Here is a 24,976-nt window from a genome sequence, read left to right on the forward strand (position 1 = left end):
ACTGCTGGCAGGAGCAGGTTGTTGTCATTTCGGGTATACAACGAAGCTGCAGCATTATTGCAAGACAGGATCAGGCCTGCTCGGTGAAAACTGCCAGAGCAGTGGTACTGTGATTCCTGCCGTGCTGGCAAGAGGATTACTCCACCAGTGGGTTTCAGTAGTATTGCCAGTTATGTGACTAGAAGTGGCACATTGGCATAACACATGCACTGCTATCTTATGCAAATAGCTTTCAATTTTGTAGCAGATTCATTTGCAGCCAGCAGTTCCAGGATACAGATGCAGTGCCAGATAAGGATACTACATGGCACCAACACCATTAGTCCCAAGTTTTGTCTCTGCTACAGTACCAAATTCCATCACTAAGTCCACCCTCCAAACTTAGCACATCACAGGGAGCCTCCCTGAGCCATGCCAGTAGCATCGAGACTCCTGCCCTAGGTACAGCAGATTGCAGCCCATACGCACCAGGCAACTTCCATCATCATGATGGATGCACCTTCCTGCTGCACATGTCAGCCGCCTGGGTGCACATATTCATTGTGGAGTTGACTACCTCTGTAAGATTCCTGGTTGCCTTCATGTGCCATGGATGCCATTTGTTTCCATCTTACAAAATAGAGTCGTGTGCTACATAGCAGTCACAGGTGTTAAGAAAGCTGGGTGTGTGCCTGTTGCAGCCAGCTGGTCAGTTGGTTGCTGTCATCCTGCCAGTCAACTCCCCTCTTCCCATGGAGTGGGCCATAGTTACCTTCCCAAATCAATGTAGTGCTCCTGTAACAGTACAAAAGAAATCAGTAACTTTGATGGCCACTTCTCTCTGGGCCATCACCAGCCTGCTTCCCACCTCATACCTCCACTGTCTGTCATCCCAACATTGTAGCTACCCCCAGGTCGGCTATACAGCAAAAGACAGCCCCCATCAGTGGTTATTGCCACTGGGAGTGATAGCATACAGCAACAGTTTGACTGCTAAGTTAGACATGGAACAGCAGCTGCTCCACCCTAGACACAAGCAACTGCCCTCTAGGGCAGAAGTCCATCTGTGGCTGAAAAGAGCCCAAGGTGGGAAGCACCACGTGTGAACTTCACACCAAAGGATGGCTTGTCAGTGGTGAAGCCCAAGTGTCACGGTGGCAGCTTGCAGAACCATCGCCTTGTTGCCTGGCATGGAACTCCCATGATAGCAAGTGCTACCAGACTGTAAATACATCTACTGAAAATGATGGGTACTTTTACAGGTCTGGTGGCTACGTCTTCTGCTGAGGCATCACTTCTAAGAACAAACATTAAGAAAGGGCAGCAGCCAGTAGGTGCAGGCAACGGACAGGTCGCCGCTGCGTCATCAGCACTACAAATCATGGTCCCCAGACCTCAATGTAGCAAACGTCTGGCGAAATTGATGTGTCTGATACAACGGCGTTATAGTCTGCTCCACACCCAGCGTACATGGCACAGTTGCTACAGCTGCAATAGTGTATGCTGTAACATGGTGATTCTACAGAATAACACATGTAATAGGATGGCCGGAATGGGTGATGTGGTCGGGGTTGTAGGCGTGGCTGGGTAGAAGAAGGTGGCTGCTTTTAGCAATCTTCCTCTTTATTGTTGGTTCTTCCAATACATTTTCCAGTCGCTCAGCCCCACCACTCGTGACGTGGTGGAGACGTGCTGATGCATGCAGTCCGGGGAACGCAACGGCGCGCTCGGTCAGCGGCTGCGCAGGAGGTAGGAGGTTATCGGCACGAGGCCCAGCCCAGCTCGCAGACGCGGCGGCTCGTAACGACGCCGGGAGTCGCCGGTGCAGCAGCGGGCAACGCCCCCCGCTGGCCAGTCCTCGGGGACACCGTCACTGATGACGACGACGTACAGCGACCGAATGTCCAATCGGTCGAAACGAAGGCCGCCGCCCACCTCTGATGCCCTTACCTACTGCAGGCCACTGCTGAATCCGCCGCTTATGCAGCGGCGTGTTTATTAGAAGGTTCTCAAGGAGTTGGCTAACGCAACCGCCCCACACGCGGTCCGCGCCTGCGTGATTCTGCTAATGCTGCGTTCTGATGGCTGCCTCGCACGTACACACATAACGAGGCTCGGTGCAAAACTGTCACCTGCATAACGTGCTGGCCGGCCTTCGTCCGCCGTTTGCCGTGAGGCTGGCGCATTACGCACTCAAACACACTAAATCACAATTTCGCACCGTATTTCCTGAAAATAACCTCTTGTCCTCTACACATGCTCCACTTTTAACCTGGTGAAAGATGTCTATGGCAACTGAAAAAGTAATTTAGGTATCTGTTAAGAGTGGAGGAGCCTAATATGCATGCCCTTATTTGATGTATGCCAACGGCGTTGCCACAGTGGTAACATCATTTCCTGTCAGATCACTGAAGTTAAGTGCTGTTGGGTTTGGCTAGTTCTTGGATGGGTGACCATCTGGTCTACCGTGCGCTGTTGATAAGGGGTGGTGCACTCAGCCCTTGTGCGGCAAACTGGGCAGCTACTTGATTGAGAAGTAGAGGCTCCGGTCTTGGAAACTAACATACAGCCGGGAGAGTGGTGTTTTGACCACATGCCCCTCCATACCTGCATCCAGTGACACCCATGGGCTGAGGATGACACGGCGGCCGGTCAGTACCGTTGGAGTTTAGTTTAGTTTTTTAATTAGATGTATGTGCAGATGGATGCAAAAGGAAGTTATCTCGGCATGTCAACAAGACATGAAGCTGAATGCATGTCTCCACCTGCGAAACAAATAACAATTGCTTCTTTCATCAAATTTTTTTGAACAGCCTGACGGTGTCCCCATGTGTAGTTAATTGTCGTCCTTGGAGGCCATATAGTTTTTGGAGTACTTTGCGGAAAATGTGCTGTAATCTCCCTAAATTCCATCCGCAGAAAAAATTAGATTTCAGTGGAAATCGAAAAGGAGTCATTTGACCATTTCTGGGTGTTGTGCTTCATTGCAAAGATTATGGCACCTTAGAACATGTAGTTTGTCAGAAGCTGACTCATACAGACTTATTTTAACAAGCAAATAGTTACCATCATCCTTCCCAGACGATGTGTTTTCCTAGAACTTCAGTTCACACTCCACATAGCATTTCTGACGAGCTTCAACAGGATGAGCTTCAACACTGAAAGGGAGTTTTTGAAGCAAATGGATATTCTCTAAAACAGATACGTAAAGTGGTACAAATAAAACATAAGGTGAACATAAGGAACGAGGAAGAAGTCGTAGAGACTTTTCTATCCACGGCTTTCCTATCTTATGTAGGAAGCCTGTCGTCAAATTTATGTCGGACCCTCGCCCAGATCAAGACCCTCCACGAGTGCGGCTTTTTGTACTTTGGACCGATGACTTGTACAGTCAGTTGAAGATGCATGGAACACAGTAAGTGCACTCGACTTTTACAGTCCATTAAATCGCCTGTGGCAGAGCATTGCATTGATACCGGTCCCTGTATGTGATATAAAAATGTCGAAATTCTGGCACTGACTTCTTCTTTTTGGGACTCGGTACTGAAAGAAGCAGTGAAGAATATAAAAAATAGAGATAGTGTTTTCTACATCTACATCTACATCGACACTCCGCAAGCCACCGTATGGTGTGTGGCGGAGGGTACCCTGTAGGAATAATAGTCATTTCCACTCCTGTTCCACTCGCAAAAAGAGCGAGGGAAAAACGAGTATCTATATGCCTCCATATGAGCCCTAATTTCTCGTATGTTCTCTGAGTGGTCCTTATGCGCAATGTATGTTGACGGCAGTAGAATCGTTCGGCATACAGCTTCAAATGCCGGTTCTCTAAATTTTCTCGATAATGTTTTTCGAAAAGAACTTCGCCTTCCCTCCAGGGATTTATATTTGAGTTCCCAAAGCGTCTTCGTAACACTTACATGTGGTTCGAACCCACCTGTAGCAAATGTAGCAACGCGCCTCTGAGTTGCTTCGTTGTCTTCCTTCAATCTGATCTTGTACAAATCTCAAATACTCGAACAGTATTCCAGAATAGGTCGCATCAGAGTCTTGTATGCGGTCTCCTTTACAAGCGAACAACTCTTTACTAAAATTCTCCCAATAAACCAAAGTCAACAATTCGCCTTCCCTACACCACAGTTCTCACATGCTCGTTCCATCTCATATCGCTTTGAAACGTTACACCCAGATATTAAAAACGATTTCACTGTTTCAAGCAGTACACTAGTAATGCTGTATCCGAACATTACAAGTTTGATTTTCTTACTCATCCGCATTAACTTACATTTTTCCACATTCAGGGCTAGCTGCCATTCATCACACCAACTGGAAATTTTGCCCAAGTCATCTTGCATTTTCCTACAGTCACTCAACTTCGACACCTCACCATGCACCACAGCATCATCAGCAAACAACCGCAGATTGCTGCCCACCCTGTCTGCCAAATCATTTATGTACATAGAAATCAACGGTGGTCCTATCACACTTCCCCGGGGCACTCCTGACGATACCTTTGTCTCTCAGGAACACTCGCCGTCTAGAAAAACATACTGGTTTCTATTATTTAAGAAGACTTCGGGCCACTCACATGTCTCTGAACTCATCCATATGCTCAATACCTTTGTTAACAGACTACAGTGGGACACCATGTCAAATGTTTTCCGGAAATCTATAAATATGGAACTGCCAATTGCCCTTCATTCATAGTATGCAGTATATCGCTTGAGAAAAGGGCAAGCTGAGTTTCGCACGAGCGATGATTTCTAAAACCGTGCTGATTCATAGACATAAGCTTCTCAGTCTCAAGGAAAGTTATTATAAAAGAACTGAGAATATGTGAAAGGATTCTGCAGCAAACAGAAGTTAGGAACATTGGTTTGTAATTTTGCATATCTGTTCTTTTACCATTCTTATATACTGGAGTCACCTGCGCCTTTTCCTATTCGCTTGGAATTTGTGCTGGGCGAGAGATTTACGATAAATGCAAACTAGGTAAGGGACAAGTGCTGTAGAGTACACTTTGTAAAACAGAACTGGGATTCCATCTGGACCTGGTGATTTACTTACTTCCAAATTTTTCCGTTATTACTGATTGGATCGATTTATTGTTTCCGATCGTTCGGTATGGACAGACAAATTCTTTAGATAAACTATATTCCGTACACCACCTTGTATCCTATAGACTGTTTAAATAAATAGTATTTCATACACTGCAGTCAATTTCCCGACAAGTTCTATAACAATGTAAATAAACTAAATTCCAAAACTTCCTTGTATCTCACAAATTGTTTAAATAAACAATATTCCACACATTGTCTGAATTGTTTAAGCAATATTACACACCCTGCAATCGATTTCTCGCTAAATGACCAATAAACTGAGTTTTTTCTCCCCCAGTTTCCAGGTACAGCAGGATTGAGGGACACTTGGGGGATCTCAGGGGGAGGCATTAATTAATTCATCGATTTAATTAATTAGTCAATCAAATAGGTATCAAAACTGTTCTTGTATTGGCAGGAGTGTTCTCACAGAGGTGGGATAGGAGAAGGGGATGGAGGAGGGGAGGTGTAGGGGTTTCTTGGGAAACCACTTAACCAAACAATAGGTTATGGACCCGTCAATTAGAAGGACAGATTATCCCCAGGGAGTTATAATCCTAGTAGAACAATACGTAAAGAGCCTGTCAATCAGAAGAGAACAATAAGTTTGTCCCTGAATGTATACTTGCTCCTGATGTAGGCAACCCACAATGTGGGGAGATAGTTACTTTGTCTCTCTACTTGCACTATTTTAACACGGATTTTTCCACAACTTGTGCTTTGCATAACACTAAACAATGAACATTTGTTGTTTTATCATGAGCACCATTTTGTGTTGTTTTCAACTGGTCCCTAAACATGTCTGCTCCTCTCACTCATTCAAGCATAATGAAACAGTGAAGAACTAGGGACTGAGCAAAGGGGAGATGTGCAAGCATGAACACATGACAGCAGCCGATCAGTCGATCAAGTTCACAGATTCCAGGATTTTCTGTGATGGGCAGCTTTTTCTAATCAATAACAAGGTTCATTTCCATGTCATTCTTACGAATATTTTCTGGGCGTGTCTTACTTTGCCCATGTTATATATGAGAACATTGAATGAATAATTCAATACGTAAAGAGAGATGACAATGTAATAATCATAGGTGACTGGAATGCTTCAGCAAGGGAAGGTATAGATGGCAGAGTTACTGGAGAATATGGGATCCATTTTAGAGATGAGAGATGAGAAAGTCTCCTTGAATACTGCATCTTATTTCGTCTAGTAATACACTATTCCTAAATCACATGAGGAAGGGGTATACTTAGAAAAAATTAAGAGACAAAGTAAGATACCAACTACGTTGCACCACAGTCAGACAGAGATTCTGGAATTGGATATTAGACTGTAAGCCATACCCAGGACCATATATAGACTCAAATCACAATTTAGTAATGATGAAGAATAGACTGAAGATTAAGAGAGTCATCTTGAAGAATCAGTTTGGAAAGAAGTGTTCAGTTGTAGAGGAACAGGCACCTCTAAAAAGGACAATCGCAGAAGCTGGACTCTGAGTAACAGAAGCAATATTTCAGGTGACTGATGAAAGAAGGAAGAACAGAAATGTTCAAGAAAAGATAGAAACACAGCAGTACAAGTCATTTAGAAATAAAATAAATAGGAAGTACAGGCATTCTGGAGCGAAATGGTTACAGAAAAAATGCAAAAAATTGATAAACAAATAGTCGTTAGAAGTACAGGTTCAGTGTACAGAATCGCCAATTTTATTGCTGTATTACATTAGAAGATGCTTGAGGCAGAGTAGAAGGTCAAAGTATTGGCATTGGAAGGGCGTTAAAAAAGGCAGGAGTATGAAGGAAACGAGACACAGTATATATCCTTCTATTATTACAAATGATTTCCAAAATTTCGTAGGAAATCCAAAGAACTATGGTGTATGTTATGATGTGATGAATGAGAGATTTGTTAATAAAAATACGGATAGACAGATATATACACCCAGTGCAACCTGTTAGTAGTTTTAGTAATTTTAGCAGTTTTAGGACTCTGCGTTTGGTGGTGAAGAGGGAAGGGAATTTCTTTCCCAGACTAATCTACCATCTGATGTTAACCCAAGCATCTGCCTATGATACTGGGAGGGATGAGGTATCAGTGTACAGAGAGGTGGAAATCATGACAGAACAATCCTTGAATTATATGACCAAATTGGTGGTTGGCTTTTCTGTGAGTTAATATGTAATTTCCATATGTTACATTATTTAACTGGAAGGTATACATGGTGCTGGAGGTAGATATGGAGGAATTCATGTGTGCGGTTGGAAGATAGATATACAGTGTTGTCAGCATAAGTAACTGGAAGGGGAGTGATTTTGAAAATTCTGTGAAAGAGAACATTTTATTTACATTACTGCAGTAACTAACCAACAGAGCATATAACGTTGTAGTGGCTCACATAAATGGCGATGAGGAACAGAACCACCTTCTGAGATCATTATAGTTATTTATTTCAATCCATTGTGTGGGCAATAATCTGTCTCTGGTTGCCTCCAGATCAACATACGCCAAGAATAACTATCTAAAGTAAGTCAGAATTCATCTGTGAATAGAATTAAAGAGAATTGATAGGGAGAGTAAAGTACCTCAGTGACAAGTTAAGAAATGATGAAATTATTTCAAAATCATCTACAAAGTGTTTACTAGGGTTGACAAAAATAATAAATAAATGTGCACTGGTCACATCAGGACCAGCCAAAGTCCTTGTATATTTCGAAGTATGCTGCTAAATCAATACAGCAATCTCAGAAAATATCGTCGTTTATTATTTTATGTAACTGCCTCATACTGAACACTGAACTTTGCCTCCCATTTCATAGTATACACTTCGCTTGCATATGTGATTTATTTGCTGAAAATGTTCTTGTTGGGAATATGCTACTCTCAAGTAACTAGCTACCATACTCCATGCACAAAGATACCCAGAAGATGTGCCTCCAACAAGAACTGCATCAGAATTTGAGAAGTCTGTTTTTATGCTTTTAAGTTTCCTAGATTTGTGAATCAGTTATTTCTTTAGTTGTGTGGTAGACTTCATAGATTGAGGAAGTGTTCATGTATGAGGAGTTTAATTCCTTGGAGGATGTGGATGTTTCCACGTGCATGTGTGTAGTTATCTGCTTGACACCAGTGCGTTCAGCTAAAGGGTGGGGATAGTGAATCTCCTACTAACTTTTCTATGTATTATAATCTTCAGTGAAACACATTCATATTGCACCTACATACTTTTAATAGCATCTACCCACTTTCTATTAGGTCGCCATTTCAGTCATTTCTCAACTCTTACAATCCAGGGAAGTACTTCCTGGGTCCACTGTAAGTAGGCTGTTAAGGATTTTTTATTGGTAACGCCGCCGCCACGTAGCGCTCTGTATGAAAATTACTGGCTGTGCTGTGCGCAGTCTGTGTTTAGTTTGCATTGTTGTCTGCCATTGTAGTGCTGAGCAGCGGCAGCTGGATGCTAACAGCGCGTAGCGTTGCGCAGTTGGAGGTGAGCCGCCAGCAGTGGTGGACGTGGGGAGAGAGATGGCGGAGTTTTGAAATTTGTAAGAATCGGTGTCATGAACTGCTATATATATTATGACTAGTGAGGTAAATACATTGTTTGTTCTCTATTAAAATCTTTCATTTGCTAACTATGCCTATCAGTAGTTAGTGCCTTCAGTAGTTTGAATCTTTTATTTAGCTGGCAGTAGTGGCGCTCGCTGTATTGCAGTAGCTTGAGCAACGAAGATTTTTGTGAGGTAAGTGATTTGTGAAACGTATAGGTTAATGCTAGTCAGGGCCATTCTTTCGTAGGGATTTTTGGAAGTCAGATTGCGTTGCGCTAAAGATATTGTGTGTCAGTTTAAGCACAGTCGTGTATAATTGTTCAAAGAGGACTTTTCACATAGACCAGTCTTATATAATTGTTCTAAGGGGACGTAGTCCTGTATAAATTTTTAAAGGGGACGTTTCACCACTAACTACCAGTACGCTTATCTTATACGTCTCTCCCACCCCAATTCATTTTCATTGCAATTGTATTTTTGTTTTGCGCTTCTGTCCATTCACTGATTCATTTGTTTATTTTCCTGTGTATGCAAGCAAATCCTAACATGCCAATCACTGGGCACCCCTTACTTTCTAGATGGTTTTCGCATTTAATCCATAACTCACTGCCACAAATCAGAACACATAATACACACTATAGTGAACTGTACATTCTAGATGCGTCAGAAATGTCGTTTATCAGCCTAGCAATATTATGAAAAGAAAAGTTGCCACTCACCATATAGTGGAGATGCTGAGTGGCAGACAGGCACAATAAAAAGAATGTCACAAATAAGCTTTTGGTCAATATGGCCTTCGTCAAAACTAGACAACACACACACACACACACACACACACACACACACACACACACACATGTCAATGCAACTCACACATTCATGCCTGCAGTCTCCGGCAACTGAAGCCACACTGCCGCAGTCAGAGATTACGGTTGTGTTTGTGTGAGTTCCGTTTGCGTGAGTGTTTTTGTGTATAGGTATCTATCTATTTTTGACTTAGGCCATATTGGCTGAAAGCTCAGCATCTCCACTATATGGTGAGTGGCAATTTTTTTTCATAGTATTGTTAAATTACTTCCTGGATTTTCCATTGTTTCGTTTATCAGACTAGTTAATTTAGCGAAAGGCTCTTTGTTTGTTACCTTTTACGACCAACCAGTCAGTGCTTCACACTCACTTGTCCTCAAAATCTACAACTTCAACGTTAATTTGTACAATTTTCTTTTATATGTATTCATCTTGCATTATTTTAGCCTTCTTGTAATTTATTTCTTTGCCAACATTCCAAGATGCTCTAATTTTTACAATTTTTCTTTACAGGAGACAAACAGTTTATGTACAAAACAAAAGGAGGCTCTTAAAATCTGCACAGAAAAATATTATTTTTTTAAATGTGAACAAAATAGAAGAACATTTCCTTCAATTCTTGACAGTGTGTCTTCTGATTCTAAAATTTCTTGGCATAGAACGTTTTCATTGCCTTTTGAATGATTACACTGATATTTTATGCACATTATTCTTGAGGATTTGTTTTACACCAGCTGAGTTTCCATCTATATTTGCAACATATTTTCGTAACTGGTATGATTTCGTTGAAATTACCATTCTCAATATCTTTTGTTCACAGCTCTGTACAATGCTTGTTTGTATGTTACGGAAATTGCCAATATAATGAAACAATATGATAATGTTGACTGACAGTAAAATTGTAGCACCCAATTAGACACAGTTTTATAAAGAATATTTCATCACATTAATATGCTGATCTTGTAAATGAACATGGAATCACCAGGTAATGTCACTTGCAAACCATGAGGAGCATCGCCAGTATAAAGAATAAGTTTACAATATTGTTCCACCTAGCAACTGTTGGTTGTTCACGACCTTGCAGTATGATCAGATACATTTGGCCAGTTACTGATGTCTGGCAGAGGAAGGAACAACAATTGCAGACACCATAATAATGCCCGATGCTAGTAATTTCCGACAGTTTTGAGACTTTTCGGTAGAAAATGTGTAAATTCTCTCTCTTTATTTATGACAGTTGTATGTATGACTACATATCCATCAGTGTCAAAACAGTCACTTGTAACAACACTATCTGAAAGAGTCCACAACATTCATCGTTCCAGCCAAAAGCTATATCGTTGGTGTCAACACTGCATTCAATTTCTGGAGGTTCAAATGGATTTTTTGGATATGAATGTAATAAGAGACTTTATATTACATACATGCAGATATCAAATGGTTCAAATGGCTCTGAGCACTATGCAACTTAACTTCTGAGGTCGTCAGTCCCCTAGAACTTAGAACTACTTAAACCTAACTAACCTAAGGACACCACACACATCCATGCCCGAGGCAAGATTCGAACCCGAGACCATAGCAGTCGCTCGGCTCCAGACTGTTAAGCCTAGAACCGCACTGCCACTCTGGCTGACAATTTCTGGAGGAAGTAGTTGTCAGACATCATATGACTTTCATTTCTTAAAGGAATCTTTTTCAACATAACTCTGCCTATGAGACTGTTATATCGCTCTTGCGAGACACTTGTGTCAAAGATTTATATGCACTTCTGGGAAACTAATTATGGGTCCCATCATTGGCACTGTGTTCCACGTTGACAGCAATCTGATTTCCTCGTGTAGGTGACAATGCTAATTGTAGGTCTGATAACTGTCAGACATAGGTGATACAAAAATGAAAGAAACTGACATATTTCGTTTACTGTCATACTATTATGCTATATGGGAACTTCCTGGGGCAACTCATCAAACAACGCTAAAGTTTTATAAGTGTAAATGTGTGTAATGCAAATTATTTGTTGTGTGAACGCAAGAACATCATGGAGACAGCTCTTCAATGCACTAGGTACCAAATACTGCTTCTTTATGATTCCTTTATGAAATGTATAATAATAAACAATATATCTCTTTCTCAGACCAATAGTTCCCATCATGAAATCACTATTAGGAATGGTAATAACCTACCTAATGATTAAAACAAGTTACTTTGGTCCAGAAAAGTATCCCCTCAAGAGCACATATTTTAAATAACTCGCCAGTTTCCCTAAAAAGTTTAACTTTCTATTGACACGTAATCAGCATGGCTTCAGAAAACATCGCTCTTGTGCAACGCAGCTAGCTCTTTATTCGCACGAAGTAATGGCCGCTATCGACAGGGGATCTCAAGTTGATTCCGTATTTCTAGATTTCCGGAAAGCTTTTGACACCGTTCCTCACAAGCGACTTCTAATCAAGCTGCGGAGCTATGGGGTATCGTCTCAGTTGTGCGACTGGATTCGTGATTTCCTGTCAGGAAGGACGCAGTTCGTAGTAATAGACGGCAAATCATCGAGTAAAACTGAAGTGATATCAGGTGTTCCCCAGGGAAGCGTCCTGGGACCTCTACTGTTCCTGATCTATATAAATGACCTGGGTGACAATCTGAGCAGTTCTCTTAGGTTGTTCGCAGATGATGCTGTAATTTACCGTCTAGTAAGGTCATCCGAAGACCAGTATCAGCTGCAAAGCGATTTAGAAAAGATTGCTGTATGGTGTGTCAGGTGGCAGTTGATGCTAAATAACGAAAAGTGTGAGATGATCCACATGAGTTCCAAAAGAAATCCGTTGGAATTCGATTACTCGATAAATAGTACAATTCTCAAGGCTGTCAATTCAACTAAGTACCTGGGTGTTAAAATTACAAACAACTTCAGTTGGAAGGACCACATAGATAATATTGTCGGGAAGGCGAGCCAAAGGTTGTGTTTCATTGGCAAGACACTTAGAAGATGCAACAAGTCCACTAAAGAGACAGCTTACACTACACTCGTTCGTCCTCTTTTAGAATATTGCTGCGCGGTGTGGGATCCTTACCAGGTGGGATTGACGGAGGAAATCGAGAGGGTGCAAAGAAGGGCAGCTCGTTTTGTATTATCGCGTTATAGGGGAGAGAGTGTGGCAGATATGATACACGAGTTGGGATGGAAGTCATTACAGCATAGACGTTTTTCGTCGCGGCGAGACCTTTTTACGAAATTTCAGTCACCAACTTTCTCTTCCGAATGCGAAAATATTTTATTGAGCCCAACCTACATAGGTAGGAATGATCATCAAAATAAAATAAGAGAAATCAGAGCTCGAACAGAAAGGTTTAGGTGTTCGTTTTTCCCGCTCGCTGTTCGGGAGTGGAATAGTAGAGAGATAGTATGATTGTGGTTCGATGAACCCTCTGCCAAGCACTTAAATGTGAATTGCAGAGTAGTCATGTAGAACTACTAATTTTCGAGTGCCTGTACCATTTATTGGTGTCTAATTCACTTTATTCTATTAACGATATTTTTAGTAGAACCCACTGATGAATGTATTATTAATAATGTCAAATAACGTGAGTGGTACACCTAAAATTTGCCATAGTTCTGCATATTTTCAGTGCTGCCATGTGAACAATGTAGGCATTGTACTGCTGTCTGTTTGGTGATGCGTGGCTACAATAGCCTAAAAATTCTCTTCTGCACTTCAGTGTACAGGTCTATACATTTGCATGTTTCAAACAAGTTTCTTATTACCTCTTTAATGAAAATAAGCAGCAAATTTATCTGCATCTATGAGAGCAATTTCTCATAGAATCTGTGGCAGGAACATTAAGATATCTTTTGTTCTTGTAAGTGTATCATGTAGGCCTTTTCTTGTTTTATGAGACGTTCTACATCCTTGAGACTGTCCTCATTATGGATCCATGGACCGAAAAGTTTATCTAATATAATCTGAACTACTATAATGCCTCGCACTGTGCATGCATCACCTCGCAGATTGCCAAGTTAATTGAGACTTGTGCTTGGGGTTCTCACAGTCAACACGAAGTGAATATCCGCTCCCATACTGTTAACTTATTTTATTCAGATATACGTAATTGTTCCGATTAATCTATTCGACACATTTCTTGATCCCATACGCTGCTTATCCTGGGATTTGCAGTTACACGATCATAATCATTGTTCTCTTTCAGAAGGACTTAATTTCTACATCTTTGTGAACTTTATGACAGTCTTGATTTTTTACTTTCCTAATTTCTCGCCAATGAGGACAAGACAGGATATCACAGAACTGAGATCTTTATAAGATTAGCCCAGCAAACTAGGAGCAGAGCAAAACTGGTTGGGAAAATTTATGAAAGGATTTCCAGCTCCGGCATTCGCTTGGTGACCGAGAGAAGCGTCCGGAAAACCTCATTCGGAACTGAGGATAGGACTATTTTTAAATCAATATCGTACATTGTGTGAGGGCCAAAGCGCTCTAAATAGCGGTCAAAGGAAGAATAAATAAATAAATAAAGATTACAATTAAAATGTATGAGTGTGTTTCAATCCCATAATGACAAAATTATATTCTCATCAGTCAGTATACATCACGAGAACAGAAGTATGAATAATAAATAACTCATTTATAGTCTTCTTATTATTTGACATTATTACACGATGAATATGTTTGAAATTATTGCTCAGTAATGATCTGTGTTACTCGTAACTCAGCCTGTATAAAATGATATTATTTACCGAAGTAACTGTAAATATTGAAGCAGTATTTACTTTGTTGGCAGTGACAAAGTCTGGGAACATCTCTGTCTTCTGCGTATTTATTTCGTGACGTAGAGGCTGTGAGGGTGTTGAGGGTTTCGTTGTGTCAGAAGTATAAAGAAGTGAAGAAAATATGTCTTACGCTTATTTGTTTAAATATATTATTATAGGAGATACAGGTAAGAATTTGTACCACATATTACCAGAACAAAAACGTTACATACTGAAGATTTAATACGTTTTTGACTGTTGACATGTCATTTACTTGTAGTCGTATCTTTGTGTTTCACTACATAATGGAGTTGTTTTGCTCGAGAAATAGACGGAAGTGACCGTTTACATATAGTGAGTAGATTGGAATTATTTCTGTATACAGTTACCTCCTGTTATTTTACAATTATGTTATTGATTTTTTCGAAAACACCATAATCAAACGTTGTCTTCAAGGTTTTAGATGACAGTTATTACTTACACGCATCATCTAAAATGCGAGAGATACAAGGCAGATTTGGTCGTTATAAATTTTAAAGTGTCACATCATAATGAACGGAACGGCTCCTTTTCTGAAGAATTCGATGGTAATACAATCAACGCTTATTTGCATCCAAACAAGTCTGATGATGTTGACGATAACATTTGATACTTTTTCATTAGTCTCGTAGTCGATGAATATTAGCAAATTTGGTGTAAATCTCCATATAATTGGCAATGGCTGTGAACTTTATGTAACATATTTTGCTTCTTTCTGTTCCAGGCGTTGGCAAATCGTGCCTGCTTCTGCAGTTTACTGATAAACGGTTTCAGCCTGTTCATGACCTGACTATTGGTATGTCAGTGCGAAGCAGATATACTTCAATATAAACATAATATATGTATTCTCTCTTAGTTGCATGCCGAAAGAATGGCTTTTTAGTGGAAACAATTGTAGACTAACATCTTTAGATATAACTTTTATGAGGCAAGCTATTTGGATGGTTTAGAATATTATTTTTTTGTGTAGTAGCAGGGTAATCTGTTGTCACAATCCTGTTGCCAGATTTGTGTTGATGCTATAAACTGGTGTAATTATACATTGGTAAAGGGGTAATGAGTTTACATGTGAAGTGTGGGTCTATATTCAGCTGAGTTGTCGGAAATTTCCAGGCAAATTTTTGTTTAGTTATTAAAGTGTAATTATCATAATCAATGGTAATAGAGTTTTCAGTTAACACTTTAACCCCACTGGATGCTGTTGGTTAATAATTGGCATTTTGTTATGGTGTCCTTGAGAGATGGGAACAACCTGATACGAAATTGTGTGTTTGACTTAGTTTGCTGCAAATGTTCAAAATGAGCAGAAGGTGGTAAAATAAATTAGTAACTTATTATTGTATAAATAATTTAAAAGCCATTCATCACAGTATATTTAATTGTTTATTGTGCAGCACGTTCACGAATTTAACTCAGTTCTAAACATAAATAGTTGATGTATTATGTTAATGGTTACGCCTTAATTGGAATATTGTTTAAGTTCTCACTGGCAGAGTATGCAAAGTACTGCTTGTTATGAAATATAATATTGTTTAGAGTAAGAGTGTTTAAATATGTAAATTTCAGATGAGTAATTGGAAGGATTGGCAGTGGGACAGCAAGAAGATTCGGGTAGAGCAAGATGATAGAAAGTGTTATAGAGCATGGAAACGAAAGTGAAGTGGCGAAAAATGGAAACATTGATGGCGTATGAAACGGAACCACTTTTGTTTTTAGGAAGGGACTTGGGTAGTGAGATGGAGCATTGAAGAGGTGGTAAGAGAATATTAGGGAAATGAAGTCGATTTGATGGATGAAACAGCAGTAGAAAGGATGAGAAACATGAATATGCGGCTGAGAGAATGACTGGTAGGAAGAGGTCATTTGAATAAGTGACTCTAGAGTGATGTGCACATGAAAAGGTGGGTGTTGCACACAGAGAACCACAGCATAACAATACTTTGATGTCACCAGATGGCTCTCTAGCAAAAAATGCTTCACCCATTCCGACTCTTGGCAACAGTGGAACAATTTCCACATGGGTATGCTGATTCTGGTACTCAGGCTCTCAGAATACTGTTAAAATATGGAATACTACTGCCCTCTCTCATTCAACTAATATTTGTTGCTCAGCGAGTGCTGTGATGATAAAATGAGTGGCATCATTCATGCAGAAGCTAGAAAAGGGATGCTAAATGTTTAAAGCACTTTTCCAAAGAACAGAGCAGCAGAATAGCATTATTACCTGGTGCTTCATTGGGCATACAAATACCACACTGTCAGCCGTGTAATACACAAACCACTTCAGTATGTCAGTCCAGGAGGTTAGACAATTGGCGTGCAGTGGAGGGAAGCTTCCTATCTGTGAAGTGCAGAGGTTCTGATATTGTGAGACCAAGTGAGAAGTGTAGCCAGTGAGATGCTGGATTCACATGCAGGTTGACGGGGGGAAATTTTCAGCCAGCCATCCAAGTACAAATTTTTTATGGTTTTCCAAAACCATTGAAGCTAAATCCTGAGAGGGCTCCTTTGAAAGCATATGGCTCATTTTCTTCCATATCCTTCACCCATCCAAACTTGGATTCCACCTTTAATGACCTGTCTTTGAAACCTAAAACATGGCCTAGCGTGACCAAAACCTCAGGCTGCACTATATATTCCAAGAAATGTCAGAGGATAAGGAACAAACTCCAAGCAATATTGAAAGGCCCAATTTAATTCTTGTACCACTGCAAAGATAAATTAAATTGGATGATTGTGGCTTTTTAAGTGCAGAGAATACAGTATGTTATCTTGGATGGACAGCTAACAGTTGAAGTAGCTTCAGGTGTTCCCCAGGGAATTGTGTTGGAACCCTTGCTGTTCGAGTTGAATAGTAATGACTTTGCAGACAGGCCTATCTATAATGAACAGCTGCCTGAAAAGAAAAGCTACACATATAGTCAGATCTTACAAAGTGGTGGAAAGATTGATAACTTGCTTTAAATGTTCAGGAATCTAAAATTTTGCAAATGAAATGAAAGCTTAGTACACTATGACTAGCATATCACTCAGTCACAGTTCGAATACAAATACCCAAGTGTAAAAATTTACAGAGGTATGGAATGGAACAATGGAATACACTCTATTGTAGGTAAAAAATGAAATATGCTCAGTTGTAGGTAAACCAAGTGTCAAATTTCAGATCATTAGCAAAATATTAGGGAAATGCAACTACTTCACAGAAGCAAGTTGCTTCCAAAACACTCGTGTATGTAGACAGGTCCAATTGCTACCAAGATTCTTTTGACTATGCTGCAGAAGTTTTGCGGGGAGCCCTTACACATCCTTCATGTATTCCTGATTTCCTCCCTTGTTGTTTTAAAGTTTCTGGATCCCTCAAGAATGAAATTTCTAGTCATCAATTTTCTGTGGGCAAAGAGGTGAACGACTGGGTACAATTGTGGTTCTTTAGACACCTGCAAACATTTTTTCCATGAAGGCATAGACCACCTTGTCTCACTGTGGCATAAACATATTAACAGATATAGCAAATACTTTCAAAATGATAAACAGTTCACTTTTTTACCATCTGTCTCATTTTCATTTGATTGTCCCATATATCTGTGTTTTTAACACTTAGGAGGCAACCTGTGCTACTGTTTCCAGTGATCACAGGCTCCTTTGTTGGTCATGATAGGTCGCATATATATCATCATATTCTGTAAACACTTTGGCTCATGCTAAGAAAGCAGAATATAAGATGCCACCAGTGCTGATAGGCATTTACCTGATTCTAGTACAACAATAAATAAATAAAATTAATATCTGCCGAATGGCTTCTGTGTGTGTGTGTGTGTGTGTGTGTGTGTGTGTGTGTGTGTGTGTGTCTCCATCAGTCTGCTCACACTTCATACTTATATGAAACAGGTAATGGTCCTTATAACTTGTACAATGGAAATGCCTTCTGTCGTACACTTCAGTGGTTTGCAGAGTTTGGGTGTGGATGTAGGAAGCTTTTAAATCATTATCTTAAAACCTTTCCAGGTTTCTCCTCTGTTACTGAGCACATGAAACTACAAGCTTCATTTGGGCATTCAGAAGTAACTCATTGTTGACGTATCTGCAGCTGAAAAAAAAGTAACCTTGTTGGCACTGCCCCTATTCTAATTTTAGCCCACAATTTGAGTTGTTTAGTGGACAAAGAATCTGCTCTGGAGGCGCATTATTCTTCCACAGAGATTTCCAGTAAGTTCCACAGGCTTGCAAAACTGAATCATGCAGATTGCACAGAGTCAAAAGTATTAAAGAAAATTCATTTAATTTCTTGTGTGTGTGTGTGTGTGTGGTGTGTGTGTGTGAGAGAGAGAGTGTGTGTGTGAGAGAGAGAGAGAGAGAGAGAGAGAGAGAGAGAGAGAGAGAGAGAGAGAGAGAGAGAGAGAGAGTGCACCTTTCAGATACTAAACAGTTTTTGAAATGTGACATAGGTGATCATGATGCAAACAACCTAGTAGTAATCACCTTTTACAGGATACCAGCAGGAAATATATTGAGCTTCAAAAAGTTGCTAGAGGCAATTTTAATTGGGTTATGAATGCTTATTGGGAGAATCAGTATTTGTGGCAACTATTAATATTGATTTTCCATTGTGTAGTAGTTATCTAGGACAACCAGAGTTATTGATATTTGGATTATTTACAACAGTACAGTATTTAACGAGGATTACAGAACACAGGGCAGCAGCCATTGGCAATTCATTTTTTGACACAGCAAGCTACAGTGAGCTGTGAAATGAGTAGTTGTCAAGTTATCTGACAACAAGAGCTAAATACAGGGTATCCTTAAAGTCTGGGAACACTTTCAATTATTTATTGCACAAGAACTAAACATTGTACAGATATCATACATATGTCATTTTGGAGAGAAATAGTTAAAGGTTTCTTCCCCCCCCCCCCCCCCCCCCCCCCCCCCCGCCCCCCATGCATACCGCCACACCGCTGTTCAGTAATTTGCTGATAGTCGGCGCTAGTCACAAACATGGTGAGTTCAGGTGCAGAATGAGCTGTTTCATGAAATGGCCTCCCCGATCACGAGATCTCACTCTGTGTGATTTTTTTTTTTTTTTTTTTTTTTTTTTTTTTTTTTTTTTTTTTTCTTCTGTGGACACACAATAAAGATCTGGGGTATGTACTGCCTCTACCATGTGATGTAGCAGAGTTCTGGGAGAGAATACAGGAAGTGACTACCACATTTGATGATGCCGTGCTGGGGCGGGTATGGCAAGAATTCAGTTGCCGTATTGACTTCATGGTTCGCATAACGAATGTTTGGAAAAAAAAGTGTTTCTTTTCAGAATGCAATATGTGTTTAGTTCTTGTGCAATAAATAATTGAGTGTTCCCAGACTTAATGTACACCCTGTATTAACAAAGAATACACTGATCAGCCAGAACATTATGACCACCTGCATAATAGCCAGTATGTCCACCTTTGCCACAGATAAGTGACGATGCTTCATTGCGTGGAAGCAGTGAGGCCTCAGTGTGTCACCCAAATCCTGTAAGTTCCGGGAAAGGGGGCGGGGAGTGACAAACTCTGATATCAGGTTCAATCACATCCCAGATGTGTTCTATGGGGTTCAGATCTGGTGAGGTGGTGGGCCAGCACATCAATTGGAACTTGCCACTGTGTTCCTCACCATCACATTCCTGCCTTGTGACACGGTGCATTTATCTGTTGGAAAAGTTCCATTGCCGCCTGGAAACTGGACCCATGGATGCCCCCATCAATGTTCCCCAGGGTATAATGGAGCCTTTGCCAGCTTTTCTCTGTCCCATAGTACAAGTGTCAAGGAGCTGGTTCCCCTGGAATACAACGGATTCATGCCCTCCCATCAGCATGATGATGTAGTTATCGGTATTCATCAGACCGTGGAATGTAATGCCAGTGCACCTATGTCCAGTGCCAGTGATCATATGCCCATTTCAGTCCTAGTTGCCGACATCGTGGTATTAACATAGGTGTATGCTTGGGTTATTCCATTGGAACTACTGATGGCCTTGGGAGAGCCAGTCCTGACAAAACTCTACCATCTGGTGAGTAAGATGTAGGAGACAGGCGAAATACCCTCAGACTTCAAGTAGAATATAATAATTCCAATCCCAAAGAAAGCTGGTGTTGACAGATGTGAAAATTTCCAAGCTATCAGTTTAATAAGTCACAGCTGCAAAATACTAACACGAATTCTTTACAGACGAATGGAAAAATTAGTAGAAGTCGACCTCGGGGAATATCAGTTTGGATTCCATAGAAATACTGAAACACATGAGGCAATACTGACCTTACGACTTATCTTAGAAGAAAGATTAAGGAAAGGCAAATCTACGTTTCTAGCATTTGTAGACTGAGAGAAAGCTTTTGACAATGTTGGCTGGAATACTCTATTTCAAATTCTGAAGGTGGCAGGGGTAAAATACAGAGAGCGAAAGGCTATTTACAATTTGTACAGAAACCAGATGGCAGTTATAAAAGTCGAGGGGCATGAAAGGGAAGCAGTGGTTGGGAAGGGAGTGAGGCAGGGTTGTAGCCTCTCCCCAATGTTATTCAATCTGTATATTGAGCAAGCAGTAAAGGAAACAAAAGAAAAATTTGGAGTAGGTATTAAAATCCGTGGAGAAGAAATAAAAACTTTGAGGTTCGCCGATGACTTTGTAATTCTGTCAGAGACAGCAAAGGACTTGGAAGAGCAGCTGAACGGAATGGACAGTTAACATCGAGTATAGATTTAAGTGTCAGGAAGACATTTATGAAAGTATTTGTATGGAGTGTAGCCATGTATGGAAGTGAAACATGGACAATAAATAGTTTGGACAAAAGAGAATAGAAGATTTTGAAAGATGGTGCTACAGAAGAATGCTGAAGATTAGATGGGTAGATCACATAACTAATGAGGAAGTTTTGAATAGGATTGGGGAGAAGAGAAGTTTGTGTCACAACTTGACGAGAAGAAGGGATCGGTTGATAGGACATGTTCTGAGGCATCAAGGAATCACCAATTTAGTATTGGAGGGCAGCGTGGAGGGTAAAAATCGTAGAGGGAGACCAAGAGATGAATACACTAAGCAGATTCAGAAGGATGTAGGTTGCAGTAGGTACTGGGAGATGAAGCAGCTTGCACATGATAGAGTAGCATAGAGAGCTGCATCAAACCAGTCTCAGGACTGAAGACCACAACAACAATGCTTGGGTTGTTGGCTGCGGAGGCCCATTGTTAGGAGTGTTTGATGAACTGTGTGTTCACACACACCTTTTCTCTGCTCAGCAAGCTGAAGTAGTGACACATTTGAAGAAAGCATCCACTTAAATTTTACACTGGAGGGACTATTGTATAGAAGGTTTCTTTTTGTGTCACCAGCTATAATTATATGCTCATCTCTATTAGAGACATAGAGCAGTTTAAAAGCTGGCAAACCCTCCTACTTCAGGAGATTTGTAGAGAACACACATCAGGCACTTTCCATTAAGGGATTTGATCTCTATGAACAATATTGAACTTGTTTATCTCCATTATTGTTGGATGTGTGTAGCACAGTAGGTGATGATAATGTGTGTGTACACCCCTCCTTCTGCGCGTTGTCTTAGAAAGATGTGGCTGTCTAGATTTACCGAACTGGTGGGAATACTTTGCTTGAGCCAGGACTCGTAACTGAAGTATTACATGCATTTCTGTGTTGTGAAAGATGACAGGACTTGTCAACATGAGCTCTGACAGATTGCACATTTGTGTTTGCAGTATGTAGCGTAGTCTGTTCAGGCGCAAATGTCACAAGGGTATGGCTAGTGAATGTTGCCAATACAGGAGCAGTGAGGGTGGGGAAATGATGCCTTCTGGAGCAACACTCTGGGGAGGCAAGGGAGCAGGGTTCTTGGAAGTCAAGAGCAGCAGGCGCCATAGGGCGAGGATAGAAACTATGGTCAAGGCCATCCAGTTGTTGAATGGCTGGTTGGAGACACATGAAGGGATTCAGTAAACAGAGTTAAAATAATCTCTGTGCAACAGTATTGAAAGCAAAATAAATGGAATAAAATAAAAATGGACATTAAACAGTAGACTAATCATCTGAATCAGTGCCCTATGGGAATATTGAAATAACAATGAAAATAATGCACTAGATTAGTATTCGAGGTATGAGAGTTGAGCAGAAAATTTGTAATTAGTACTAAAAGTAGACTTAACCAAACAAATAACAACATGAAGCTGCTTTAGTGAAATATAGGCATTGAAAGCAATAGAATCGAACAAAAAATTTATGATTAGTGTTAAAGGTAAACCTAAACAAACAAATGATAATTCAAAAGGAAAGTATTACAAACCAAACACACAGACTAGAGGCAGCAAGAGTTCACGATTTTTTAGCTTCCCAAGCACAGGCATTAAAGTTAATTTGCATTGCAGCCTTATCGCTTCCCATTTTTGGTCTTCACTATTATCCTGCTGCTGTTTGTCCACATGTTTTGTAGTACTAACCTCAAGATTGCACTGTTCAAAATCTTTAGTCTTTCAGAAATAATTTGCGAGTTTCTTCTTCACTCTTTAAGTTTTCAGATCTTTTCCTGTACAACACAAACTTCTGACTTATCAGTGTAGGTTTTACACCCCATTCTGTGACTTTTGTCTGTCATTCAGTGTCACCTGTGGGCCTAGGTTATCTCGGGCAAGGATGATCACTAATTCATTGGTATTCTCACTGTTGTTTTCAGGAATCCCAAATAGTCTGAGATCGTGTCAAGTATTGTTCAAGTTTGTCAAATTTCGAGATCAGCTTCTGTTAGAGTAGTCGCGCCCTATCCTCAGTTTCTTTCAAAGATGTGTTTAGAGCTCAGATCTCGCTCGCATTCGTCTCCAGATTTTATTGTTAATTCATTTGCCACTTTACACACCATACAAATGTCCTGTCTCATTTTGGTGATTATAATATATGGTAAACGACAGTATTATCTGTGTGTAATCTAAGAGGCCTGCCCAGATTGTCTTTTAAATCATTTATATAGATTAGGAAAAGCAGAGGGCTTATAATACTCCATAGGCCAGCAATATGCCTAGAAGCAGCTTGTGAGGAACAGTGTCAAAAGCTTTCTGGAAAAATGGAATCAATTTGAGATCCCCCGTCGATAGCACTCATTCTTTTGTGTGAAGATACGAAGTTTGTAACTACTGTGGTGACTGAACATGGTGGAAATGGCAACTGATTAAGACTGCAAGCGAAAAGCAAATATTATTTTTGTTGCCATCTTTTCTGCTTATCTGCATTAGATGTCAAATTTACATACTACCAATTTCAAACAAATACCTCCAGTTTCAAGCACTTTACAAGGATTCAGGAATAAATCTAAATCTTCAGTCCTTGTATTCTTATATGAGAGAGAGAGAGAGAGAGAGAGAGAGAGAGAGAGAGAGAAGGGGACGGACAGATATCTATATTTATGCTATGCTAGCCACCCAACGGTGCGTGTGAGAGAGAGAGAGAGAGAGAGAGAGAGAGAGAGAGAGAGAGAGAGAGAGAGAGAGAGAGAAGGGGACGGACAGATATCTATATTTATGCTATGCTAGCCACCCAACGGTGCGTGGCGGAGGGCACTTAACATGTCACTGTCATTACCTCCCTTTCCTGTTCCAGTCACATATGGTTCACGGGAAGAACGACTGCCGGAAAGCTTCCGTGCACGCTCGAATCTCTCTAATTTTACATTCGTGATCTCATTGGGAGGTATAAGTAGGGGGAAGCAATATATTCGATACCTCATCCAGAAATGCACCCTCTCAAATCCTGGACAGCAAGCTACACCGCGATGCAGAGCACATCTCTTGCAGAGTCTGCCACTTGAGTTTGCTAAACATCCCCATAACTCTTATCATGCTTACCAAATAACCCTGTGACGAAATGCGCTGCTCTTCTTTGGATCTTCTCTATCCTCCGTAAACCCGACCTGGTACGGATCCCACACTGATGAGCAAAAAGCTTTTCAAACCAGCCACACAGCTGGTCTGATATTCCATAGGCTCTTATTTTATCAGGTGACAGTGCAGAACTGTATCAAACGCCTTCTGGAAGTAAAGGAAAACGGCATCTACCTGGGAGCGCGTATCTAACATTTTCTGCGTCTCGTGGACAAATAAAGCGGGTTGGGTCTCACACGATTGCTGTTTCCAGAATCCATGTTGATTCCTACAGAGCAGATTCTGGGTTTCCAGAAATGACATGATACGCAAGTAAAAAACGTGTTCTAAAATTCTACAACAGATCGATGTCAGAGATATAGGCCTATAGTTTTGCATGTCTACTTGACGACCTTCTTGAAAACTGGAACTACCTGTGCTCTTTTCCAATCATTTGGAACCTTCCTTTCCTCTAGAGACTTGGGGTACACGGCTGTTAGAAGGGGGGAAGTTCTTTCGCGTACTCTGTGTAGAATCGAATTGGTATCCCGTCAGGTCCAGTGGACTTTCCTCTGTTGAGTGATTTCAGATGCTTTTCTATTCCTTGGACACTTATTTCGATGTCAGCCATTTTTTTGTTTGTGCAAGGATTTAGAGAAGGAACTGCAGTGCGGTCTTCCTCTGTGAAACAGCTTTGGAAAAAGGTGTTTAGTATTTCAGCTTTACGCACGTCGTCCTCTGTTTCAATGCCATTATCATCCCAGTGTGTCTGGATATGCTGTTTCGATCCACTTACTGATTTAACATAAGACCAGAACTTCCTAGGATTTTCTGTCATGTCGATACA

The 24,976-nt window shown here is 40.6% G+C and overlaps 1 protein-coding gene and 1 long non-coding RNA gene across 2 annotated transcripts in view; both read left to right on the forward strand.

Annotated features, from left to right (window-relative positions):
- The first annotated feature begins 14,201 nt into the window (after nt 1-14,201).
- LOC126272201 (ras-related protein Rab-2) overlaps nt 14,202-24,976 on the forward strand; it is a 39,801-nt gene continuing 29,026 nt past the window's right edge. The window contains exons 1-2 of the mRNA XM_049974883.1: nt 14,202-14,384; nt 14,960-15,031. Of these exons, the coding sequence (XP_049830840.1) occupies nt 14,339-14,384; nt 14,960-15,031 (118 nt within the window). The 5' untranslated portion in view covers nt 14,202-14,338. The remainder of the gene's footprint in view (nt 14,385-14,959; nt 15,032-24,976) is intronic.
- On the forward strand, nt 14,504-14,734 carry LOC126272202 (uncharacterized). Its single transcript, XR_007549193.1, has 2 exons — nt 14,504-14,550; nt 14,653-14,734. It is a non-coding gene; the product is annotated as an uncharacterized LOC126272202 (long non-coding RNA).

Source organism: Schistocerca gregaria, chromosome 5, assembly GCF_023897955.1.
Source record: "Schistocerca gregaria isolate iqSchGreg1 chromosome 5, iqSchGreg1.2, whole genome shotgun sequence".
Classification (NCBI taxonomy): domain Eukaryota; kingdom Metazoa; phylum Arthropoda; class Insecta; order Orthoptera; family Acrididae; genus Schistocerca; species Schistocerca gregaria.